The sequence below is a fragment of the Cynocephalus volans genome, chromosome 6 (assembly GCF_027409185.1).
Source record: "Cynocephalus volans isolate mCynVol1 chromosome 6, mCynVol1.pri, whole genome shotgun sequence".
In the NCBI taxonomy this organism is placed as follows: Eukaryota; Metazoa; Chordata; class Mammalia; order Dermoptera; family Cynocephalidae; genus Cynocephalus; species Cynocephalus volans.
In genome coordinates, this window is record NC_084465.1 from 13,403,146 (window position 1) to 13,426,730 (window position 23,585).

At 35.7% G+C, this 23,585-nt stretch overlaps 1 protein-coding gene and 2 pseudogenes across 1 annotated transcript; all 3 read right to left on the reverse strand.

Moving 5' to 3' along the window:
• Positions 1-761: 761 nt before the first annotated feature.
• On the reverse strand, positions 762-2,332 carry LOC134381159 (MARVEL domain-containing protein 2-like; annotated as a pseudogene).
• Positions 2,333-8,992: 6,660 nt separating this feature from the next.
• Positions 8,993-10,439, reverse strand: LOC134380829 (olfactory receptor 2A2-like; annotated as a pseudogene).
• A 3,447-nt stretch (positions 10,440-13,886) lies between these two features.
• Positions 13,887-14,819, reverse strand: LOC134379969 (olfactory receptor 2A2-like). Its single transcript, XM_063099416.1, has one exon. The coding sequence runs from the start codon at positions 14,817-14,819 to the stop codon at positions 13,887-13,889; it is 933 nt and encodes a 310-aa protein (XP_062955486.1).
• Between the last annotated feature and the right edge of the window lie 8,766 nt (positions 14,820-23,585).

The window sequence follows — 23,585 nt, forward strand, 5'->3', positions numbered from 1 at the left end:
CTTAGGAAGAATCCTTTAGGAATCCCTTAGGAATTTCCTTAGGGAGAGAAATTTGTCATAGAAAAATCCTAGGAATCTGCCTGAATGAAAAAGAAAAAAGCAGCACCAGAGCTGATAGTCCACTAGCTCATCACACCACAAAGACAGGATCTCTAAAATAACAAAATGTTTTAATGATATGAAATTGTGCAAAGATGAATACAGGATTTCTTCCTTTCTTAGAGAGGGCACTTGGTAAATTTGAATTAGTTTTTGAAATGTCTGAATGAAATCAGACTGTTTAACATTGTGTCCTGGTTAAACCAACTGGAAGCTGATTCATGAAGCACTTGCTTCTCAAACATAGAGACTAGCATAAAAGACAGTAAATAAATAGTAAATTTGCTATTAAATCGTTGTTGGAAAAAGTGGTTTCAAATAAGGTTTAAGAATAATCTTGTAGGGCCAGCCCCGTGGTGCGCTCGGGAGAGTGCAGCACTTGGGGGCGCAGCAGCGCTCCTGCCGGGTTCGGATCCTATATAGGAATGGCCAGTGCACTCACTGGCTGAGCGCGGTGCAGACGACACCACGCCAAGGGTTGCGATCCCCTTACCGGTCACAAAAAAAAAAAGACAAAAAAAAAAAAAAAAAAAAGAAGAATCTTGTACATCCCAATTCATTACTTTATCATATTCTTGAATTCTTTGCTTTATGTGAGAAAGTTTGTTCTTTAATTAATATCTTTAATTAATAACAGTGTTTTTGTTTTTGTTTTTGTTTTTTTACAAAAATGTAGAATCATTCTGTTTTTTTCTTAAACTCTTCATGGATTCTTGAAATTCTCTCACGTTCCTGTTGGTTTTCTGAATGATATGACAATCTGCTCATCACTGTATCCAGCTCATCAAACTTCCTCAAGATGGCTTGAGCTTCTGCAGACAGTTCTTTGTACTCTGAAAACTGGTCTTGGCACACAGCTTTACAGCATTCTCATTCAACAGCCGTCTGAATCACAGGGTATTTTGCCATGTAGTCAGGCATCATGGTGGGTTTAGGAATGTGGCCTGGGGGGATGTGTCCACTCAGTAGTTCAGGTTACATTTTTGTTCTTCTCAATTCTTTGAAATTAGCTTCTGAGTCTCTTTATCTGTCACCACCAGTGGCCATTTCACACATTTTCCTTTTCGGTTGCAATGATGGCTCACTTATCTCCTGTTGTTCCAGATATCCCCATGTCTTCAAGTTGCCTCATGCCTCCATAACTTTAGGAAAACCAAAGCACTGATGAGATAAACTATCATGGTGACAAACAGGAAGATCTTTGCTGCTATCTGTCCCCCTTTTAACCGGCAGAACACTGAATTCACAGGCGTATTAAATAATGGGTAGTAGCAGAGTCCATCTTGGCTGATATGATTCACATAGACTATGACTGCAGTCATATACAAAATAAACAAGGCAACATTAATTCCAAATTCAGTTAGGCGCCACCAGTTAGAATCCAGAAGAATAGTCTGGTAATACATGGACATGCCAAGAACTGGAATAACAGTGGTGGTGATCCAAGCTAATACAGCAACCACAAGTACAGAAGGGGTCTGGGGGCCACTGTAGTAATAGCCCCACGTACATACTTCCCAGGCTGCCAGTGTCTCCCATGCTGTTGGGCTGTGCAGATCCAAACATGTTATACCACTCATTGTCCTTGTGAATGTAAGCTGTGACACAAGCGAAGACGCCAGCCCCCAAAAGCAGCTCCACCACACCCAGAATTCTCAGCAGGCCTGCCCGTGACTTCATGTAGGAATAACTCAGGTTACACTTCTCCACCTTCTCACCGTACGTTTGAGGGGTTTGTGTGCGTTGGCCTACAGATCCATAGGGGTCCTGGGAAGCATTGCATCAGTGTCTTTCTGAGAACTAAAGGTTCCTTCTGACACTCTGTAAGGATCTCTGCAGGAGTTGGGAGGTGAGTGGTGGTTTGTTGAAGAGGCTGGAAGTGAACAGTCAGTCCACTCTGTCAGAGATGTATCTGACGTCAGACACTGGCTTATCCCATTCTGGGTCCTTTTTTTTTCCCTCTGAAAAAGTTCTTCCAGGAGTCAGGACAAAGTGCCTTACAGGTTTGAGATCTGGTCCTGTGGCTGGTTCCTTTGTGTCACTTGAGTAGAAGTCTGGGCTGAATGGTGGCTGTAATGGGAGAGGGGGTGGTGGCAAGGGATCAGTGCTCACTGCCAGCTCACTGTCCTGAATAGTCTGGAGGGTTCTTATGGTGCCATCTTGATAGGGCAAGTCCTCTGACCTTACCATAGTGTCTGTCCTTGTTTTTGGATCTTCTGTCACTTGACGACATTTGTGATTTTCACACCTGCGCAGCCACACCTCCACAACTTGTATTTTGGTGGCCTGAATTTACACCTTCATCTTTGTTTTTTTCTTAGCCATTAATTGCAGCTGTTAATGTTTTTGACATTTTTGACTTTAAACCTACGTACTAGAGGACGAAAAGATTTAAGTAGCACCATTACATCACTGGAGTATTCTGACTATGATTATAAATTTACCTATACTTCTGAGCTTTATACTTTCATGTGTTTTCATGACAGTAATTATCATCCTTTTAATTGCAATTGTAACACTCCCTTAAGCATTTTTTTTGTGAGGACAGTTTAGGTGTGATGAATTTCCTGTTTTGCTTTTCCTGGAAGATCTTTATTTCTCCTTCCTGTTTCTGCTGACACCGCAGCACTACCACAAACATAGTGGTTTATAACAACTCAGTTTTATTATCTTATAATTCTGTAGGTCTAAATCTAAAATCTGTCCCCAGGGTTGTGTTCTTTCTGGATAACAAAGGAATTGGGAGAGAATATTTTTCCCTGCCCTGTACAGCTCCCAGAGGCTGCCTGCATCCTTTAGGTTATGGTCACTTTCTCCATCTTCAAAGCCAGAATATAGTATGTTGTCTCTATTCTCTTGCTTCCATCTTATAAATGAAAGAAAAGAAAAGAAAAGAAAAATAAAAAACAAAAAAACACCTTGGGATTACATCAGGCTTACACATATAATTCATGTTAATATCACCATCTAGATATTTTACTTAATCACGCCTGTGAATTCCTTTTTGCATGTAAAGTAACATACACTGAAACTCCAAAATTGGGAAGTGGACATCTTTGGCAGACATTATTCTGTCTACCAGAGTTCATTCTCTGGTTCATAAAGACGGACTCATTTGTCTCATTCCTGGTCTTCTAAAGTCTCAACTTATTACACCATCAACTGAAGCACAAAATCTTGCCAAACACCATGTGGTCAAAAGTCTCAAATATCTTCATTTAAATCAGTATAGGTTAGATTCTGAGTATGATGCATCCTAGGGCAAAATTCGACTTCATCTGTGAACCTGTAAAACAAGAAGACAAGTTGTCTACTCCCAAGGGTACCAGTTATAGACATTCTCATTCAAGAAAAGAGAAAATGAAGGAGAAAGAAATGTATCATACCAAGAAATGTTCAAATCCAGCAGTGTACGTTCTACTGAGTTTCAGGATCTGGGAATAACCCTCTGTTGCTCTAGCCTCTAATTCCAACTTCCTTTCTGTGAAGGGTAGCAGGTAGCAGCTTTGCAGTTTTTATTAGGCTGTTTCCTGCCAGTAGATCTTGGGAGTCTGATAGTTTTCTTTCATTTTCTACTTTCTTTATCCCTTTTAGCCCAAGCTGGTAGTGTTTTTGCTGACACATTCTCAAAAATGCTGTGGATCTCTCACATACGTCCCTTTCACATTCCCCTTTAGACAAGTCACTCTTCTATTGATCTATCCTGGCTACCATTTCTATTATTGGCATTGGCAGAGAATGCAAAGGATATAAATGAGTAGATGTCTAATTTCTTGAGAACCCTCTGTGTAATTGAACCTTCTAACTTTGATTCTTGTGAAGAACTAAAAAAAATATTCCGCAACATCTTTGGCTTTCTCTCCAGAGTATGCTTCCTGACAATGAATCTCCAAAATTTGGCATCTTTTGCAATCTAGATAGGCTGAAAATTATACCAAATCATTAATTCCTGTTTCTTCTTTGCTTAAAAGATTTCTTTTCTCAGTCTATCTCATTCTTATCACATTTTACTGTAAAAATCAAGCAGAAATTTTCCATAAAGACCATTTGTCCAAAAAAATATTGTCCAAAAAATCCATTTTCCATAAAGGCTGCACCATTTTGCAGTCCCACCAACAATGTGGGATGGTTGCTTTTTCTCCACAACCTCGCCAGCATTTATCATTCACAGTTTTTGAATATTAGCCATCCTAATGGGGGTGAGATGGTATCTCAGTGTGGTTTTGATTTGCATTTCCCGAATGTTGAGTGATGTTGAGCATTTTTTCATGTGTCTGGTAGCCATTCATATATCTTCCTTTGAGAAATGCCTATTTAGCTTTTATGCCCATATTTTAATTGCATTGCTTATTTCTTTCTTGTAAATTTGTTTAAGTTCCTTGTGTATTCTGGATATTAATCCTTTGTCAGATGTACATTTTGCAAATATTTTCTCCCAACTGTTCGTTGCCTTTTCACTCTGTTAATTATTTCTTTTGCTCTTCAGAAGCTTTTTAGTTTGATATAATTCCATTTATTTATTTCTCCTTTGGTTGCCCATGCTTTTGCAGTCGTATTCATGAAATTTATGCCCAGTCCTACTTCCTGAAGTGTTTCTTCTATGTTTTCTTTAAGAAGTTTTATTGGTTCAGTGTGTATATTTAATTCTTTAATCCGTTTTGAGTTGATTTTAGTATATGGTGAAAGGTATGGGTCTAGTTTCATTTTCCTGCATATGGATATCCAGTTTTCCCAGCACCATTTGCTGAAGAGGCAGTCTCTTCCCCAGTGTATAGGCTTGGTGCCTTTGTTAAAGATCAGATGGCTGTAGGTGTGTGGGTTGATTTCTGGATTCTCTATTCTATTCCATTGATGAGTGTGTCTGTTTTTATGCCAGTACCATGCTGTTTTGGTTATTATAGTTTTGTAGTATAGTTTAAAGTCAGATAGCGTTATGCCTCCAGCTTTATTTTTTTTTTGCTCAGAATTGTTTGGCTATGTGTGATCTTTTGTTATTCCATATAAATGCCTGGATAGTTTTTTCCTTTTCAGAGAAAAATGTCATTGGAATTTTGATTGGGATTTTGTTGAATTTGTAGATCACTTTGGGTAGTATGGACATTTTCACAATGTTGATTCTTCCAATCCAAGAGCATGGGATATCTTTCCATCTTCTTGTGTCATCTTTAATTTCTCTCAACAGTGGTTTGTAGTTCTCATTATAGGGATTTTTCAAATCCTTGGTTAACTCCATTCCTAAGTATTTTATTTTTTTGGTGGCTATTGTAAATGGGCAAGCTTACTTCATTTCTCTTTCTGCATATTTACTATTGGAGAACAGAAATGCTACCAATTTTTGTGTGTTGATTTTGTATCCTGCAACTCTGCTGAAATCATTTATCAACTCCAAGAGTTTTTTTTGTAGAGGTTTTAGGCTGTTCAATATATAGGATCATGTCATCTGCAAACAGGGACAGTTTGACTTCATCTTCTCCAAACTGGATGTCCTTTATTTTCTTCTCTTCTCTGATTGCTCTGGCTAGCACTTCCAACACCATGTTGAACAGGAGTAGTGAGAGTAGGCATCCTTGTCTAATTCCTGTTCTTAAAGGAAAAGCTTTCAGCTTTTCCCCATTCAGGATGATATTGGCAGTGGGTTTATATATGGCTTTAATTATGTTGAGATTCTTTCAATCTATACTTAACTTGCAGACAATCTTTACAATGAATGTGTGTTGAATTTTATCAAATGCTTTTTCAGCATCTATAGAGATGATCATATGGTCCTTGTGTTTGATTTTATTGATATGGTGTATCACATTTATTGATTTGTGTATGTTGAACCAACCTTGCATCCCTGGGATGAATCACACTTGATCATGGTGTGTAATTTTGTGTATGTGTTGCTGTATTCTGTTAGCTAGTATTTTATTGAGGATTTTTGTCTCTCTATTCATCAAGAATATTGGCCTGTAGTTTTCTTTTTTAGTTCTATCTTTATCTGGTTTTAGTATCAGGGTGAGGTTTGATTCATAGAATGAATTTGGGAGAATAGCCTCTCTTTCAACTTTTTGGAATAGTTTGTAAGGAATTGGCATTCATTCTTCTTTGGAGGTTTGGTAGAATTCTGCAGTGAAGCCATCCAGTCCTGAGTTTTTCTTTGGTGGGAGACTTCTGATAACAGCTTCAATCTCTTTGATTGTTATTTTTTTCTGGAATTTTTGTCTTCTTGGCTCAGTCTTGTTAGTTTGTGTGTGTCCAGAAATTTATCCACTTCCTCTAGTTTTTCAAATTATTTGGCATGTAGTTGTTTTTAGTAGTCTCTAATGATTCTTTGTATTTCTGAGTTATTGGTTGTAATATCACCTTTTTCATTTCTAATTATTGTTATTTGTGTCTTCTCTCTTCTTTTTTTAGTTTTGCTGTTTGTAAACATTATTTATCTTTTCAAAAAGACAACTTTTTGTTTCATTGATCTTTTGTATCATTTTTGGGGTTTCAATTTCATTTTGTTCTGCTCTGATCTTAATTAATTCTTTCTGTCTACCAATTTTGGGAATGGATTGTTCTTGTTTTCTAGATCTTTAAGGTGAAGTGTTAGGTTGTTTTCTTGCTATCTTTCCATTCTTCTGAAGTAAACATTTAATGTGATGTATTTCGCCCTTAGTACTGCTTTCCACAGGTTTTGGTATGATGTGCCATTACTTTCATTAGTTTCAATAAATTTTTTGATTTCCTGTTTAATTCCTTCTTGGACCCATATGTCATTAAGTAGAACGTTGTTTAATTTCCATGTGTTTGTATAGTTTCCAGAGTTTCATTTGCTATTGATTTCTAATTTTAATCCATTGTGGTCTGAAGAAATACATGGTAAAATTCCAATTTTTTTAATTTGTTGAGTGTTTATTTGTGCCCTAACATGTGGTCTTTCCTGCAGAATGTTCCATGTGCTGATGAGAAGAATGAATATTCTGAGGTTTTTGATACTATAGATATCTGCCAAGTCCAGTTGGTCTAAAATGTTGTTTAGATCTTGTGCTTCTCTGTTGATTTTTTGCCTAGATGATTGGTCCAATATTGAGAGTGAGGTGTTCTGGTCTCCTACTATTATGGCATTAGTGTCCATCTGTTTCTTTAGATCTAATAGTTTTTGCATTATAAATCTGCTGCTCTGATGCTGGGTGCACATATATTTAGGATTCTGATGTCTTCTGGTTGAAGAGATCCTTTTATCATTATATAGTGTCTTTCTTTACCTCTTTTTATGCTTTTTTGTTAAATGTCTATTTTATCTGATATAAAAATAGCTACTCCAGCTCCTTCTTCATTTCTATTAGAGTGGTATATCTTTTTCCATCCTTTCACTGTTATTCTATGTGTATCTTTACAGGTGAGGTGAGTCTCTTGAAGGCAGCATATTGTTGGGTCTATCTTTTTAATCCAATCAGTCAGTCTGTGTCTTTTGAGTGGGGAATTTAATCCTTTTATATTAAGAGTTATTATTGAAAGGTGTTGATTTACTCCTGGCATTTTATTTTTTTGTTTGTATGTTTTAAATATCTTTTCTTCCTTTCTTTCTGATTTTCTGTGTTTGTGGGTTTCTTGGGATGGTAGATAAACTTTTTTTCTCTTTATTGTTACCATTTTTATTTTGCTGGTGGGATTTGTTCTTTCTAGAGTATTCATGGAAGTGATGGTTGTTTTTCAGGTACCAGACCCAGTACTCCTTTGAGAATTTCTTTTAAGGCTGGGCGTGCAGTAGTGAACTCCCGCTATTTTTGTTTGTCTGAGAAATATACTATTTGTCCTTCATTTCCCAGCTATCCCAAGTATAGCCTTTCTGGGAAAAGTATTCTTAGCTCTCAATTTTTGTCTTTTAGTGTTTTGAATATATCACCCCATTATTTTCTGCCTTTTAGGGTTTCCATTGAAAAGTCTGATGTTAGTCTGATAGATGCTCCCTTATAGATGGCTTGACACTTCTCTCTTGCAGCTTTTAAGATTCTCTCTGTCTCTGAGTTTTGCCAGTGTGACTATAACATGTCTTGGAGAGGGCCTTTTTGGGTTGAATATGTTTGGGGATCTTTGAGCCTCCTGAATCAGAAGATCTGTGTCTTTCCCTATACCTGGAAAGTTTTCTGCTATTATTTCATTGAATATGTTTTCAATGCCATTTCCCCTTTCCTCCCCTCCTGGAATACCCATGATTCAGAAATTTGAATGCTTAAGGTTGTCTGTTATCTCTCTTAGATTTTCTTCAATTTTTAATTTTTTTTCTTTTTTATTGTCTGCCTGTGTTATTTTGAACAGGCCACATTTAAGGTCAGAAATTCTCTCTTCTGTTTCTTCTAGCCTGCTGGTTAAGCTCTCTGTTGTATTTTTTATTTTGTTGAATGATTCCTTCAGCTCCACAAGCTCTGCTACATTCTTTTTCAGGGCATCAATTTATTTGTACATTTCTTAATTGGGTCCTGCATACTTTTTCTCATTTCATTGTGTGGTCTAATTGTGTCTTCTTGTATCTCATTTAGTTTCCTTAGAATTGTTCCTGGAAATTTCTTGTCTGTCATTTCAAGGACTTCCTGTTCTATAGTGTCTGGAATTTGAGAGTTATTATATTCCTTTGGTGATGTCATATATTCTTGGCTTTTCATATTTCTGGTATCTCTCTGTTGGTATTGAGTCATTGTGGCAGGGGGTTTCACAGTCCACTCGTTCCACCCTGGTGTCTTGCTTCCTATTTGGATCTGATGCCTTGGAGTCTGGGGGTCAGTGGGTTCAATATATAATTTTTTAACTGTAATTTTGTCAGAATTTTAGAGCTCTTGTAATTAGAAAATTTTTCTAATTTTTGCTTCAGCAAAGCACATGTTTTTAAAAGAAATCCGTACTAAACCAACATTCCATTCATGCCTCACTTGGACCTCATATTATGTAATGCTCTATTGAAGGTGTCCTTTACCTGAGCATTCATTAGGCTGTAGATGAGTGAGTTCAGCATTGGGTTAAAGAGACTGCAAAATAGGGACAACAGTTTCACAAGCTCTTCTCATTGATTAGAGTCTGGGACCAAATAAACAACCATGGTGGCAATATGAAATAACAGCCCAACCACATGGAGATGGGAGGAATAGGTGAAGAAGGTCTTTATGTGGCCCTCCTCTGACTGGATCTTTAGAATGACCCAGATGATGTGCATGTAAGAGACAAGCATTAAGCAAAAGGGTCTGACTAAGACAAACACAGAGGTAGCAAACAGGACCACTTGGTTTACCCAGGTGTCAGCACAGGCCAGCTTGAGGACAGACAGAATTTCACAGAAAAAGTGGTTCATGTTTTGGGGCCCACAGAAGGGCAGCCTTAGAAGGAGAATTACATTTATCAGGGCCAGGATGAATCCACATGCCCAGGAAGTGACAGCCAGTACTGTGCACACTCTCCAGCTTGTGATGACTATACTGGAGAGGGTGGCAGATGGACACAAACCTGTCATTGGACATCACAACCAAGATCAGGCATTCAGTAGCAGCAAAACCCAAATACAAAAATTTCTGCATTATGCATGGAACAAAAGAGATGGTTCTTTTCTGGCTCACTAGGTTTGACAGCATCTTGGAGACATTGTTGGAATTGTAGGAAATGTCAATGATGGCCAGATGTGAGAGAAACAAGTACATGGGAGTGTACAGTCTCTTATCCAGACAGATCAGTCCCAAGATCGTGCCATTTGCCAATAGGCTAAAGGTATATATAACAGGGAGAGGATCCAAAGGAAGACCACCTACATATCTGCACTGAGCTTGCATCCCACCAGGATGAATTCTGTGACCTATGATTGGTTGCCTACCATACCTTAAGGATAGTCTGTCAAGGACTGGAGTGTGATAGAAAGGTCAGAACTGTAAAACCAACGAAAATTAGTTATTTATTTCAAAATGAGTTCAGAGAAAGTTTCTAGGTTTGTTTCTGTTTAACTTCTCCAGCTTGCCAAGATTTGTTACTTTTCTCTTTTAGACACTTTATTATGAAATAAACTAAAACTTATGGGAATGTGTCAAGAATTATGCAAAGAACTCCAATATACTTCAATGCAGATTCAGCAAATGCTCACATTTCTTTCACACTTGTCTTATTCTTTTTCTTTGTATATACAAGAACCTTTTGGGTTTAAAGTGTAGACATGATGCCCATTTACCCCCAATTCCTCATTTTTTTTTTACCAAGTAAAAAGACATTCACTAATCTAACCACAGTATAATTAATCAACTCAGAAAATTTAATATTGACATGGTTCTTTTCTCTAATCTTCAGTATTCTCATTCCACCCTCACCCATCCAGGACCTAATGCAAGATTACACATTGTTTAATGTCATATCTCTTTAGTTTCCCTGAATCTGGAATATTTACGATGTCTTTTGTGCTTTTTCAAACATTGATATTTTAAGGATTATACAGCAGTTCCTTAGTAGAATGTTGGGATTATACAATGCTCTTCATATTTTGACTCAGATTATTTATTTGCTGCAAAAAAATGTGCTCTTCTGGGCCGACCCCATGGCGCACTCGGGAGAGTGCGGCGCTGGGAGCGCAGCAGCGCTCCTGCCCCGGGTTTGGATCCGATATAGGGATGGCCGGTGCACTCACTGGCTGAGTGTGTGGTGCGGCTGGTCACAAAAAAAAAAAAAAAAAAAAAAAGTGCTCTTCTTAGTGTATTATATGAGTAGGTACATAATATTAATTTGTGTAATTACTGGTGAACATAACTTGGATCACTTGATAAAGATTGTGCCTTTCAGATATCTCCATTATATAATTGTTATTTTCCCCTAATTAATTTCTGAGGCATCCATTAAACTTATTATATAAATATCATGTTCTTCATTATGGAACTAGTCACTAGTTTTAGCATTCATCGATTGTTTTGACTGAGTCAATTATTAATAACGATCATTGCAAGCGTATTGTTCTAACCCCATCATTGCTTTTACATTTATTAGTTGGCAACTCTAATATAAAAAAATGCTTCATCCCTCCATCACTCCATCCCTCCATCCATCCATTTATCTATTCGTCTCTCTGTCTATCTATCTATCCATCTGTCTATCTATGTATTTGGTCATTCATCCATCAGTATGGACTCCTGAACTTTTTTATTGAATGGTTTTGTGTTATTGTTATGATTATTTTTTGAAGCTTAATTCTTCAAAATTTGGACCCTCCAAGCTTGCTTCTCTGTCCTTTTAGAAACTTCCCACCATTTTGGAGCATTTTTTTTACTTCTGATAGGCCCAGATGTTTCAGGCTCACATTGTATATTTCCCCATTTTAGCCACGAAACAGGTATGTCTACAAAAATGTATGATTACTTCTAAGTAAGAGTCATATTTATAAGCCAACAGTTTTTTTGGACTTTTAATGATTTATATTTTTATTATAAACACTTATATTTTATCATGAATTTATCAAGAGGATATCATGAATTTCTCTTGTAAATGTAAATGTAAGAGTAGTAATTTGGGAAAATATAAAAATTGTTACAAAGAATAATACATTCTCAAGATTACTTCTGAGAAATGAGTATAACTAAACTGACTTTTTTAGGAAGTGAAGTCTTTTTCATTAAATTAACATTAGCATCAAAGAAAATGGTCTTGTTATTATTATTTCATTTTTACTAAAAAATATATTTTTAATTCTAACACTTATTAATTATCAGGTTTATACTATTTTCTTGCTTTTATTCTTACTTAGAAAATTACAGCCTTTTGAACACTTTAGATTTAGAGATTAACATTTCAACAGTGTGGCACATTGTGTGAACAAGGTGGTTCCTGCTTTCTATGAGATTGTGACATCAAGTTTTAAAAGCTTCTTAGAAAAGCATTATGAAACTCTAGTTAAAAGACTAATGAGATAATACTTTGAAGCACACAACAATGTTAATCATTGTTAAAAATATAAGCAATTATACATTTTTACTCTAAATCTATTTTTTATGTCATAAATTTTAAAATTGTATGAACAGCATTGATTGTTTAAATCTTTCCATCATTTAGAAATATATCATGTACCATTTTCCATATCAAAATATTTCTTTGCAACATACTTTCAACAGCTGCTTATTATTTCCTTAAATACACATATTAAAATTTATGTAATATATTATGTCATCATTAGATTGTATGCAATACAAGGCTACTTACAAAAGTTCCTGGAAAAATAGAATTAAAAGATAATATAAATCTTTCCATGAACTTTCTGAAGCATGATTGTAAATTTGAAAATAGCTAGAACATTCTCACCATAAAGAAATAATAAATGCATGAGGAGATGGATGTGCTAAATATCCTGATTTGATCATTATACAGCATATGTATGTATTGAAATATTGAATTTTACCCCATAAATATGCACAATTATAATGCATCAATTAAAATAAGTGAATAAATAAGTAAAATTTTTTTAAAAAACTAAAGTCCATAATAAAGAGGATACTTTCAACAATTAAAAAGAAATACTTTAGCTGATAACTGCACAAACCAGCCTTTAATGATTTTACCATCATTTGTGTTGACAAATGTTGCTCACTCTTCTTTCACAAATGCAAAGAACTTTTTGTCACTACAAAACGTAGATGATGATGGTCATATTAAAGCTGGCTCATACCTCTTTGTGTCACCCCAAACCATACTAAATTGGTTCAAATATTAGAAGTATTGGTAGAAAAAAATTCACCCTAGAGCCTTTAGAGGTTTCCCAATCTTGCCGTATTGGTAATTATCATAACCCATGAATATAGTTGTGCCCCAGTATTTACAGTTTCACGTACCATGGTATCAGTTATACAGTCAATCGCGGTCCACAAGTATTACAGAAGAATAAATACTTCGAGAGAGAGAGAGACATAGACCACATTCACATGACTTTGATTGCAGTATATTGTAATAACTATTCTATTTTATTATTAGATATTGCTGTTAATCTCTAACTGTGCCTAACTAATAAATTAAACTTTATCTTAAGTATGTATGTACAGAAAAAAAAATAATACATATACAGTTCAGAACTATCCACAACTTCAGACATCTACTGGGGGTCTTGCAGTTAATCCTCTGAGGCAAATAAGGGAGGATTTCTGTAAATGTAAAATCACACAAATGCTTAAAACCCTTGCTTCCAGGGACATTAAACATTTTCAAATGGATTTCATTCACTTGATTATACCAGAGAGTATTAAATATATTTTTAATCTTTTTATTCTGGATAGACTAAAGCTTTCCCTTTTTCTCCTTTATTCCTGAATTACTTCAAATGGCAATTAGGAGTTTCTCAATTATTTCACTGTCCTTACAATCAATGAGCTAGAAACACATCACTCTGCATTATTGTCTATTAAAGTTCTAGTTTTCACTTTAAGTTTTCTCCCTTAAAATTAATTTTTACCGAACATTTTCAGCTATGACAGAGGCCCAAATTGATCAGCCAGATTAATGTGTTGATGTCACTCACTGACATTTAAAACAACCATTTTATCTCCATATATTCACATTTCTGATTCTTTAAAAAGATGTATTTATTTTAAACAAAACATTAAATATTCTAATTCAGCTATCCCGTATACTAATATGGCTACTCAGTCTAAGAGAACACGCATATCCATGAAATGTGTTCCTATTTCCAGGGCCAGAATATAAATAATTCTAATTCTTAAATAAAGCTTCTTCTTGGCGGATTTTTCATTTTTATTGCATAAGCACACCACATCTCGTAAGGGGAAAAATCCACTGAATCCAAATTATCCACTCATTCACATGGTCCTCTTTTTCCGCAGTGCTCTGTAGAAGGCGCCCTTCACCTGATCGTTCCTCAGACTGTAGATGAGTGGGTTCAGCGATGGGTTGAAGAGGCTGTAAAATAGGGTGAGGATTTTCTCCTGCTTCTGTCGTTTTCTGTTGTCTGGGACCAAGTAAACCATCATGGCTATGCCAAAGTAGAGCCCAACCACACAGAGGTGGGAGGAGCAGGTATAAAAGGCTTTCTTGCGGCCCTCCTTTGATTGGATCTTCAGGATGGCCCAGAGGATGCGCAGGTAGGAGAGTATTATCAAATAAAGGGGTCCGACTAAGACAAACACACCACCAGTAAAGAGAAAAATTTCACTGGTCCCGGTGTCAGCACAGGCCAGTTTGAGGACAGATAGTGTTTCACAGAAGAAGTGGTTCACTTCCTGAGGTCCACAGAAGGGCAGCCTTAGAAGGAGAATTAGATTTATTAGGGCCAAGAAAATTCCACATGCCCATGAGCTGACAGCCAGCACTGTGCACATACTCCAGTTCATGATGACAGTGTATTGAAGAGGATGGCAGATTGCTACAAATCTGTCATAGCACATCACCACCAAAATCATGCACTCTGTAGATGCAATAGTCAAACCCAAATTCATCTGAATAATGCATGATACAAAGGACATAGTTTTTTTGTGTGTCACTAGGTTTTTCAACAGGTTGGGTAAGTTGCAAGAAGCATAGGAAATGTCAATTATGGCCAGGTGTGAAAGGAAGAAGTACATGGGGGTGTGCAGTCTGGGGTCCAGGTAGATGAGTCCCAAGATTGTGCCATTTGCCATCAGGCTGAAGATGTACAACAGGGAGAAGACCCAGAAGAGGAGCACCTCCATCTCTGCACTGAGCTGGAATCCCAAGAGGATGAGCTCTGTGACCCATGACTGGTTGCCCCTCATTCCTTCATGACAACGTGGAAAGGTCCAAAGTATGAAGAAAAGGTCAGAGTTGGAGAATTAAAAGAATTTGGAGCTATTTATCTCAAAGTGTGCTGAAAGGAAACTTTTATACTTGTTTCTTCATCTTTATTTTTCATGTTTTTTTGCCTGTTTGTCTTTAACATTTTATCGTGAAATAATTCAAATTTTCATATAAGTATCAAGAATTATAAACAGTACTTCTACATACACTTCATTCAGATTCAACAACATTAATAATTTTTTTTTTTTTAAGATGACCGGTAAGGGGATCTTAACCCTTGACTTGGTGTTGTCAGCACCACGCTCAGCCAGTGAGTGAACCAGCCATCCCTATATAGGCTCCGAACCCACAGCCTTGTTGTTATCAGCACCGCACTCTCCCGAGTGAGCCATGGGCCAGCCCCTACAACATTAATAATTTTTATATTTGCTTATTGTTCTATTTTCTCCTTATTAATGTGTATTATTATTATTTTTTCTGGGCCACTTAAAGCCTATGTGCTTCCATGATACTAATTTACCCTTATCCTTTAAGTTTTATCCAAGAACAGAGTTATTCACTAATCTAACCACAGTAACTTACCAAAATCAGGAAATGTACTATTGACATGATATTGCTTTCTAAATACAGCATTTTTTGCCCGTCTTGTCCTAGATGCAAGCCAGCATCACAGTCTATTTAATCTATTCTAATCGGGGATCATTACCCAGCCTTTTTCTTGCTGCCTGAACAATGATATTTTTGAAGAGTACAGAACAGTTGTTTTGTTGAATGCTACTCAGTATTAGGTTTTTCTTAATCGTACATAGATTTCTCAGATTTTACATTTTGGCAGGAAAAAATCATGTGTACTTTTTAATGCCTTCCATTATTAGACAGGTAATGTTAATATTGTTGGTGCTAATGTGGATTCCTTAGCTAAGATGCTGTCTCCCAGACACCTTTATTATAAAATTATAATTCCCTATTATAATTTTGTGAAAACATATTAAACTACTATAGAAATACCATGTTTTTATTAGTCTTTCGATCACTCATTATAGCATCCATTAATTACCTTACCTGACACAAATATAAAAACCTTATTAGTAATGACAGTTGCAGAAAGTGTTGTTCTAAATCCATCATTCCTTTTATATCTATTAGTTGGCTTTACTTTGAGCTCTATCTTTACTATGGGCTCTATCTTTCTATTCTATCAATTTGGGCGCATGCATATTTTTATTCAATGTATTATAACTATTACTGCCTTTATTTATGCTAATGCTTAAATTCTCCTAGATTTGGATTCTTCGGGATGATTCCTGAGCCATTTTAAAGTACTCTCAAAAATTTTTTTGACACTTTCGTCCTTCTGGTTTACCAAGATGTTCTAGGCTCACCTTGTACAATTCCTAACTCAGTTCAGATCAGCTAATTCACTTAAAAGGTCTGCTTACTCTTAGTGGATAATCATATTTCACAGCAATATCTGGATTTTATTAGATGTATAATGTTTTTATCACAGTTGTTGCCAAATTTCTGATATTCTCATCTAAAAGGGAGAATTTATAATTTAGTATAGTACACAAATTGTTACAGGGGTTAATAGACTCTCAAACTTCTTAAAGTCTAACAGACACACTGACCTTCTTTAGAGAGCCAAATCTATTTTAATAAATTAACATTAGCATCAAATAAAATGAAATTGATAGCATTCTGTAGTTTTTTTCTACATAAAACTACTTTTATAATGCCATAATCTTATTAATTATCTTGCTTACTTTTTTCTTTTATTTCCTAGTAAGACAGTCACCTGTGGAAACTTTAGATTTACAGATTAAAGTTTCAAGAGTTGCCTAGTATATTGCATGAAAAAGGTGGCACTTAATGTGAGATTATGACATTTCAAAAAAGTTTTCAAAAATTACTTTGAAAAATATAAAATTTGATTTAGAAGACTAAAGTGATAATACTATGAAACATATGACCACATGGGATTATTGTTAATTTTTATGTATAATTTTCCATTACTTACTGTACATATATTTTCATGTGTAATTAACTAAAAAGTATAAATGAAGGTATTTTATCTATTTTTATTTAGAATCATATCATGAACATTTTCAATGTCAAAATATTCCTCTGCAACATACTTTAGGCAGTTGCATATCATTTTATTGTGTACCGATATTTTAGGAGGCTCTTCAGACACCTATTAAGTATTTATAGGCTTGGTCAAAAATAACTTTAAAAGAGTTATATTCTTATTTTGAGGATCTTTTACATGGTCAAGAAAAAATTTTAAAAATGTGGAGAGGATTGATACCCAATGTTATTCACGTGAATGGAAATGCCTCCTGTAACCAGTGATAAAAGTCTTGTGGGTGGGTTATATGTTTTATACATCATCATGTCTCTTATAACAACTGATATGGTGCTGAATAAAACAGAAACTTGGAAAATGTTAGCCACATGGATTAATGTTATTTTTAGTTCAAAAAATACATAAACCCACAATCTTCTATTTCTCAGGGTTTTTTTTGTATTACCCAAGACATGATTTTTACTTCACTAAAAATGTTCAAAATTAGAATTTATCATTCGAATATTGATTTTTAGAATGTTATATATAATCCATGTAAATTAAAACATGGTATTTCTATAAGATATGCTTAATAAGCTTAAACAATAGAGTAAATGATATCTGTAGAAAACCATGGCAATACATAAAAGTACTAGCATCTTATATCTGCTTTGAGTGTTGCATATAAGAAGAGAGTTTCAGGATAACTGTTTTATTGAATAGTTATTTTATGAAAAAGTGAAATAAAGGAAGAAGTCTTAGATCTTTGTCTTTTATAAATATGCATGCATTAGGGAAGATTTATATAAATGTGCATTAAGTTTGTAACATTAACTTCTGCTACAATGTAAGGATATTCCTATAATGTGCAAAATGGGCATAGTAACAGTTTGAATTTTTAGTTATTTTGGACTTGGAATTAATAAATCTTTTATTTTCATCCCCATTTCCATTGTTTTCTTTTACTGTTAAAATAGTAAACATAAAAATTGTAGTGAAGGAACATCAAAACTCTTTAGAAGGCATGGCACTGAAATATAGAAGAAAATTTTAAGATACTTAGCTAAAAATGTTCTTTTGCAGTACAGTCAATAAAACAATAGAAGCTCAGAAAACAAAGGTTTGCTTGGTCATTGCATGCAATACTTATCAGGGCAGTCCTGTAACAGGGCTAGGCAACTGTATCCTATTTCTACAGCTCTGATCAGCAGTATTGGCATTCATTCTATCGTGTTCTTTGGAACAAATCCTGTATCAAATAAAGTGATATACCCGAGTCTAATAATTTTCCATATAGAGAGGGATAGCCTAGGAAAGTTTTAAAAACAAATAACAAAATTGCAAACTTACCTCTTACACTATTTCAGCAAGGAAAAGAATTTACTGCAACTGCTACTGGAGTTTTGTCTTCTGGTTAGTTTCTCTGACTGTAAACATCTCTGTGCTAGGACTTGTGTGTGTGTGTTTGTGTGTGTGTGTGTGTGTGTGTGTATGTGTGTGTTTGTGTACACATATATATGGTTCTTTTATTCTTTTGGCTATGTAGGAGCCCTATTTAGAAACAATGCCTTCATATGAAGCCTCACACTTCTAAGTGGCTTCTCAATCAATAGAGTTGGGCTAATTTAGAAGCTACTGGAGCTGGGGATGGGGGTATATCTAGATGTGTATTCCAACTCCTGGAACACAAACTTTGAGTTAGAGAGAGCTCAGGATATGCCGCCCTGGAGCGTTATTGCTCTCTGCACAGCCATAGCTATTTCCGCTGCCACCCTGACTACTTCAACTACCTGTACTGAAAACTGTCTCACACTGCAAATGAATATCCTTTATAAAGATGTCCTTTATAAAATCTGCCTCAACCTAGAATAAACCCTACAGAGGTGGGTTACATACTAAAAGAAATTCTAGTGGGCTTGAGAGGAACAAATCCTAGATTCAGGACCACTTAGTCTACTTGTTGATGGTATCAAAAGAGACTACAGAGCTCTAAATTAAACCTCCAGGTGTAAAGGATTTATTTAGAATTAGGCAAGTACTCAAATCCCAAGAGGATCATGAGACATCACATCTATCTAGCTTCTCCCTAAGGGAGAACGAAAAAAGTTCCCTGACTGTTCTCTCTGGAAGAGAAGATTGATTCTGTCCTTGGAGGAAAATTGTAGGGAAAAGGCAATACCCTTCTTGGCATCACACTGTCTCTGTACAGACTTTCAATATCTTGAGAGCAGAAAACCTGAGAGATATAACATGTTTCAGTATTCAAACATTTAATGTTATTGCAGTTTTATGAGTTCATGCGTCTCTTTAGTCCCCGCAAAGATGTATGTGAGGCTGGGATTTTTAGTGGTTGAGAGGTGGTTCCCAGTGAACCTGTTATGGCAACCCTGAGAAAGAATAGATCCCCCAAATCCAAGGAGTACCTCTGTCTGCAGTTGTAGGTGTGTGCAATGAGGAAGGAACATAGTAATTAGAAGCAGCAATTATTGAGCCATTATGATGTTCCAGAAGATGTGAAACATGCTTTCTTGAATATCCTTACCCTCATTTTACAGGTGTGGGGAATAAAGTTTAAATACACTAAGTCAGTGATTCCTTAATCTGGGACATCTGAGATCAGCTGCAATTGAGAGGTCGTATTTTGCTTTTATAATAATTTTATTATTATTATGTATTATTATTATTATTTGCTCTCATTCTCTTGTGAGGGAACAAGGGAGTTTTCCAAAGGCAATATGACATTTGCAATAATAACAGATTGGATGCAAGAATAAATATACAAGTTAAACATTTTGTAATGTAGACAATAAAGAATTTTACACTACTATAAAATGCTACCTTTCCACTTTATGTGGTTTTACAAAAGATAGCTAATTTAAGTGATTATGTTATATACATTATCACATGATGGGAATATTATTTTTAAATGAATTGAATGTAAATATTTTAAGATGATGTTTTAAATTGTAGTATGGTAAATATAATCAAATACCCACAGAAACAAAATGTCTTTGGATCCTCGGGAATTTTTAAACGGTAAAGCAGTCTTGAAACCAAAAAAATAATAATAATTATTATTTTTTACTGTTCCTTTTTTTACTTATTTTTTATTGTTTACAAATATTCATTGAGTACAAAGCAAATTGTCATCATTTGTGCCTAGGATGTGATGGCCGGATCCATACTGGCAGCATGCTCATTACCACAAATTGTGATTGTACTATACCTTGTGTTCCCCACACAATTATCCCCCCAATTATCCCCAACTTCCCTCCCCCCAACTATCACCCCAAATATCCCTGACCTCTCTCCCCATACCCCTTTCCCCACTCGACTTTGTATCCCTAAGTATGTTCTCTCCCTCTGCAAATCCAGCACACCACTGTGGTCTTTCTTTCCTTCCTTCTTTCTCTCTTAGCTCCCACTTATGAGTGAGTACATACAGTGTTTATCCCTCTGTGCTTTGATTATTTCACTCAATATAAGTTTCTCCAAGCTCATCCACATTGTTGCAAATGAGAGAATTCTTTCATTTTTTTATGGCAGTGTAGTATTCCACGGTGTATATAAACCACATTTGTCTTAGTCAGTTGTCCATCGATGGACATTTAGGTTGGTTCCATATCTTGGCTATTGTAAACAGAGCTACGATGAACATGGGAGTGCAGGTATTCCTTCAGCATGATGATTTCCATTCCTTTGAGTATAAATCCAGAAGTGGCATTGCTGGATTTTATGGAAGATCTATCTGTAGTTGTTTGAGAAATGTCCATACTGTTTTCCATAGTGTTTGTACTAATTTACAGTCCCACCAACAGTGTAGGAGCATTCCCTTCTCTCCACAACCTCGCTAGCATTTGTTATTCTCTGTCTTTTTGATTACAGCCAGTCTAACTGGGGTGGTATGATATCTCAATGTGGTTTTAATTCACCATTCCCTGATAACTACTGATGTTGAGCATTTTTTGCATGTACCTCTTGGCCATTTGTATGTCTTCCTTTGAAAAACATCTGTTCAACAACTTCAACCATTTTTGAACTGGGTTATTTGTTGTTTTAGTGTTAGAGTTCCTTGTATATTATGGATATTAATTCCTTGTGAGATGTATAGTTAGCAAAAATTTTCCCTCACTGTTTAGGTTGTTGTTTCACTCTGTTGATTATTTCTTTCACTACACAGAATCTTTTTAGTTTGATATAGTCCCATTTGTTTATTTTTTTCTTTTGTTGCTTGTACTTTCAGGCTCATATCCATAAAGTCTGTGCCCAGACCTAGTTCCTAAAGTATTTCACCTATTTTCTCCCTTAGTAACATTACAATTCGAGGTCTTATACTTAAGTCTTTAATCCATTTTGAGTTGATTTTAGTACATGGTGAGAGATGTGGGTCTAGTTATATTCTTCTGCATATGGATATCCAATTTTACCTGCACTGCTTATTGAAGAGGCAGTCTTTTCTCCAATGTATGTTTTTGTTGCCTTTTCCAAATATCAGATAGCTGTAAGCCTGAGGGGTGATTTCTGGGTTCTCTATTCTGCCCCACTTGTCTGAGTGTCTATTTTTATGATAGTGCTGTCCTTTTTTGGTTACTATGGCTTTGTAGTATAATTTGAAGTCAGGTAGTGTCATTTCTCTGGCTTTATTTTGTGCTCAGGATTTCTTTGGCTATTTGGGGTCTTTTGTTGTTCCGTATGAATGTTGATTGTTTTTTAAGAATGTCATTGGCATTTTGATGGGGATTGCATTGAATCTGTAGATTGTTTTGAGTAGTATAGACAGTTTCACAATGTTAATTCTTCCAATACAAGAGCATAAGAATACCTTATCATCTTTTTGTGTTTCTTTCATTTCTTTCAGTAGTGTTTTGTAGTTCTCATTGTAGAAATCTTTCACCTTGGTTAAGTTGATTCCGAGGTATTTTATTTTTTTCATGACTGTTGTAAATGGGCTTACTTTCTTGATTTCTCTTTCTGTTAGCTCACTATTAGAGAATATAAGTGCAGCTGATTTGGAGGCATTTATTTTGTATCCTGCAATGTTACTGAAATTATTAACCAGCTCTAGGAGTTTTTTGATAGAGTCTTTAAGTTTTGCTATATATAGTATCAAATCATCTGCAAATAGAGATTTGACTTCATCTTTTCCAATCTGGAAGCCCTTTATTTCTTTCTTTTGCCTCATTGCTCTGACTAGTAACTCCAGTGCTATGATCAGTAGAAGTGGTGAGATTGCACATCCTTGTCTTGTTACTGTAATTAAAGGAAAAGCCTTCAGTTTTTCCCCAATGATACTGGCAGTGGGCTTTTCATAGATGGCTTTTATTGTGTTGAGATAATTTCCTTCTATACCTAATTTGTTGAGACTCTTTATCATGAAGGGATGTTGAATTTTGTCAAAAGCTTTTTCAGCCCCTACCAAGATAATCATATGGTTTTTTCTCTTGAGTTTATTGATGTGATGTATCACATTTATTGACTTTCGTATGTTGAACCATCCTTGCATCCCTGGTATGAATTCTACTTGATCATGGTGTATAATTTTTTTGATGTGTTGCTGTATCCTGATTGCTAACAGATCAATGAAACAAGGCAAGGATGTGCAATCTCACCACTTCTACTGATCAAAGTGATGGAGTTACTAGTCAGAGCAATGTGGCAAGAGAAAGAAATAAAGGGCTTCCAGATTGGAAAAGATGAAGACAAACTGTCCCTATATGCAGATGATTTGATACTATATATAGCAAAACTTAAAGACTCTATCAAAAAACTCCTAGAGCTGGTTAATAATTTCAGTAACATTGCAGGATACAAAATAAATGCCTCCAAATCAGCTGCACTTATATTCTCTAATAGTGAGCTAACAGAAAGAGAAATCAAGAAAGTAAGCCCATTTACAACAGTCATGAAAAAAATAAAATACCTCAGAATCAACTTAACCAAGGTGAAAGATCTCTACAATGAGAACTACAAAACACTACTGAAAGAAATTAAAGAAACACAAAAAGATGATAAGGTATTCTATGCTCTTGTATTGGAAGAATTAGCATTGTGGAACTGTCTATACTACTCAAAGTGATCTACAGATTCAATGCAATCCCCATCAAAATGCCAATGATATTCTTAGAAAATAATCTTAACATTCACATATGTTTTAGTCCATTTTGTTTTGCTATAATGGAATACCTGAGAATGGGTAATTTATAAAGAAAAGGGGTTTATTTGGCTTAAGATTCTGGGATGGTTGTATCTGGCACAAGCCTCAGGCTGCTTCTACTCATGGCAGAAAGTGGCAGGCTGCTAGTGGGTACAAGCAGATCACATGGTGAGAGGAAGCAAAAGAGAGAGAGAGAGAGAGGAGGTGCCAGGGTCCTTTAAACAATCAGCTCTCATGGGAACTAATAGAGCGGGAACTCAATCACTACCCTTCCTTCCCCAGGGAGAGCATTAATCCATTCATGAGGGATCTTCCCCCATGACTCAATTAATTTCCAACACTGCCACATTGGAGATCAAATTTCCACATAGTTTTGAAGGGGACAACACATCCAAACTCCATCATTCTACCCCTAGCCCCCCCAAACTCATGTCACTCTCACATACGAAATTTAATTATTCTATCACAACCGTCCCAAAAGTCTTAGCTTGTTCCAGCACCAACTTAAAAGTCCAAAGTCCAAAG

Excerpts from the sequence above, each read along its gene's own strand:
- LOC134379969 (XM_063099416.1), bottom strand. The coding sequence starts at position 14,819 with ATGAGGGGCAACCAGTCATGGGTCACAGAGCTCATCCTCTTGGGATTC.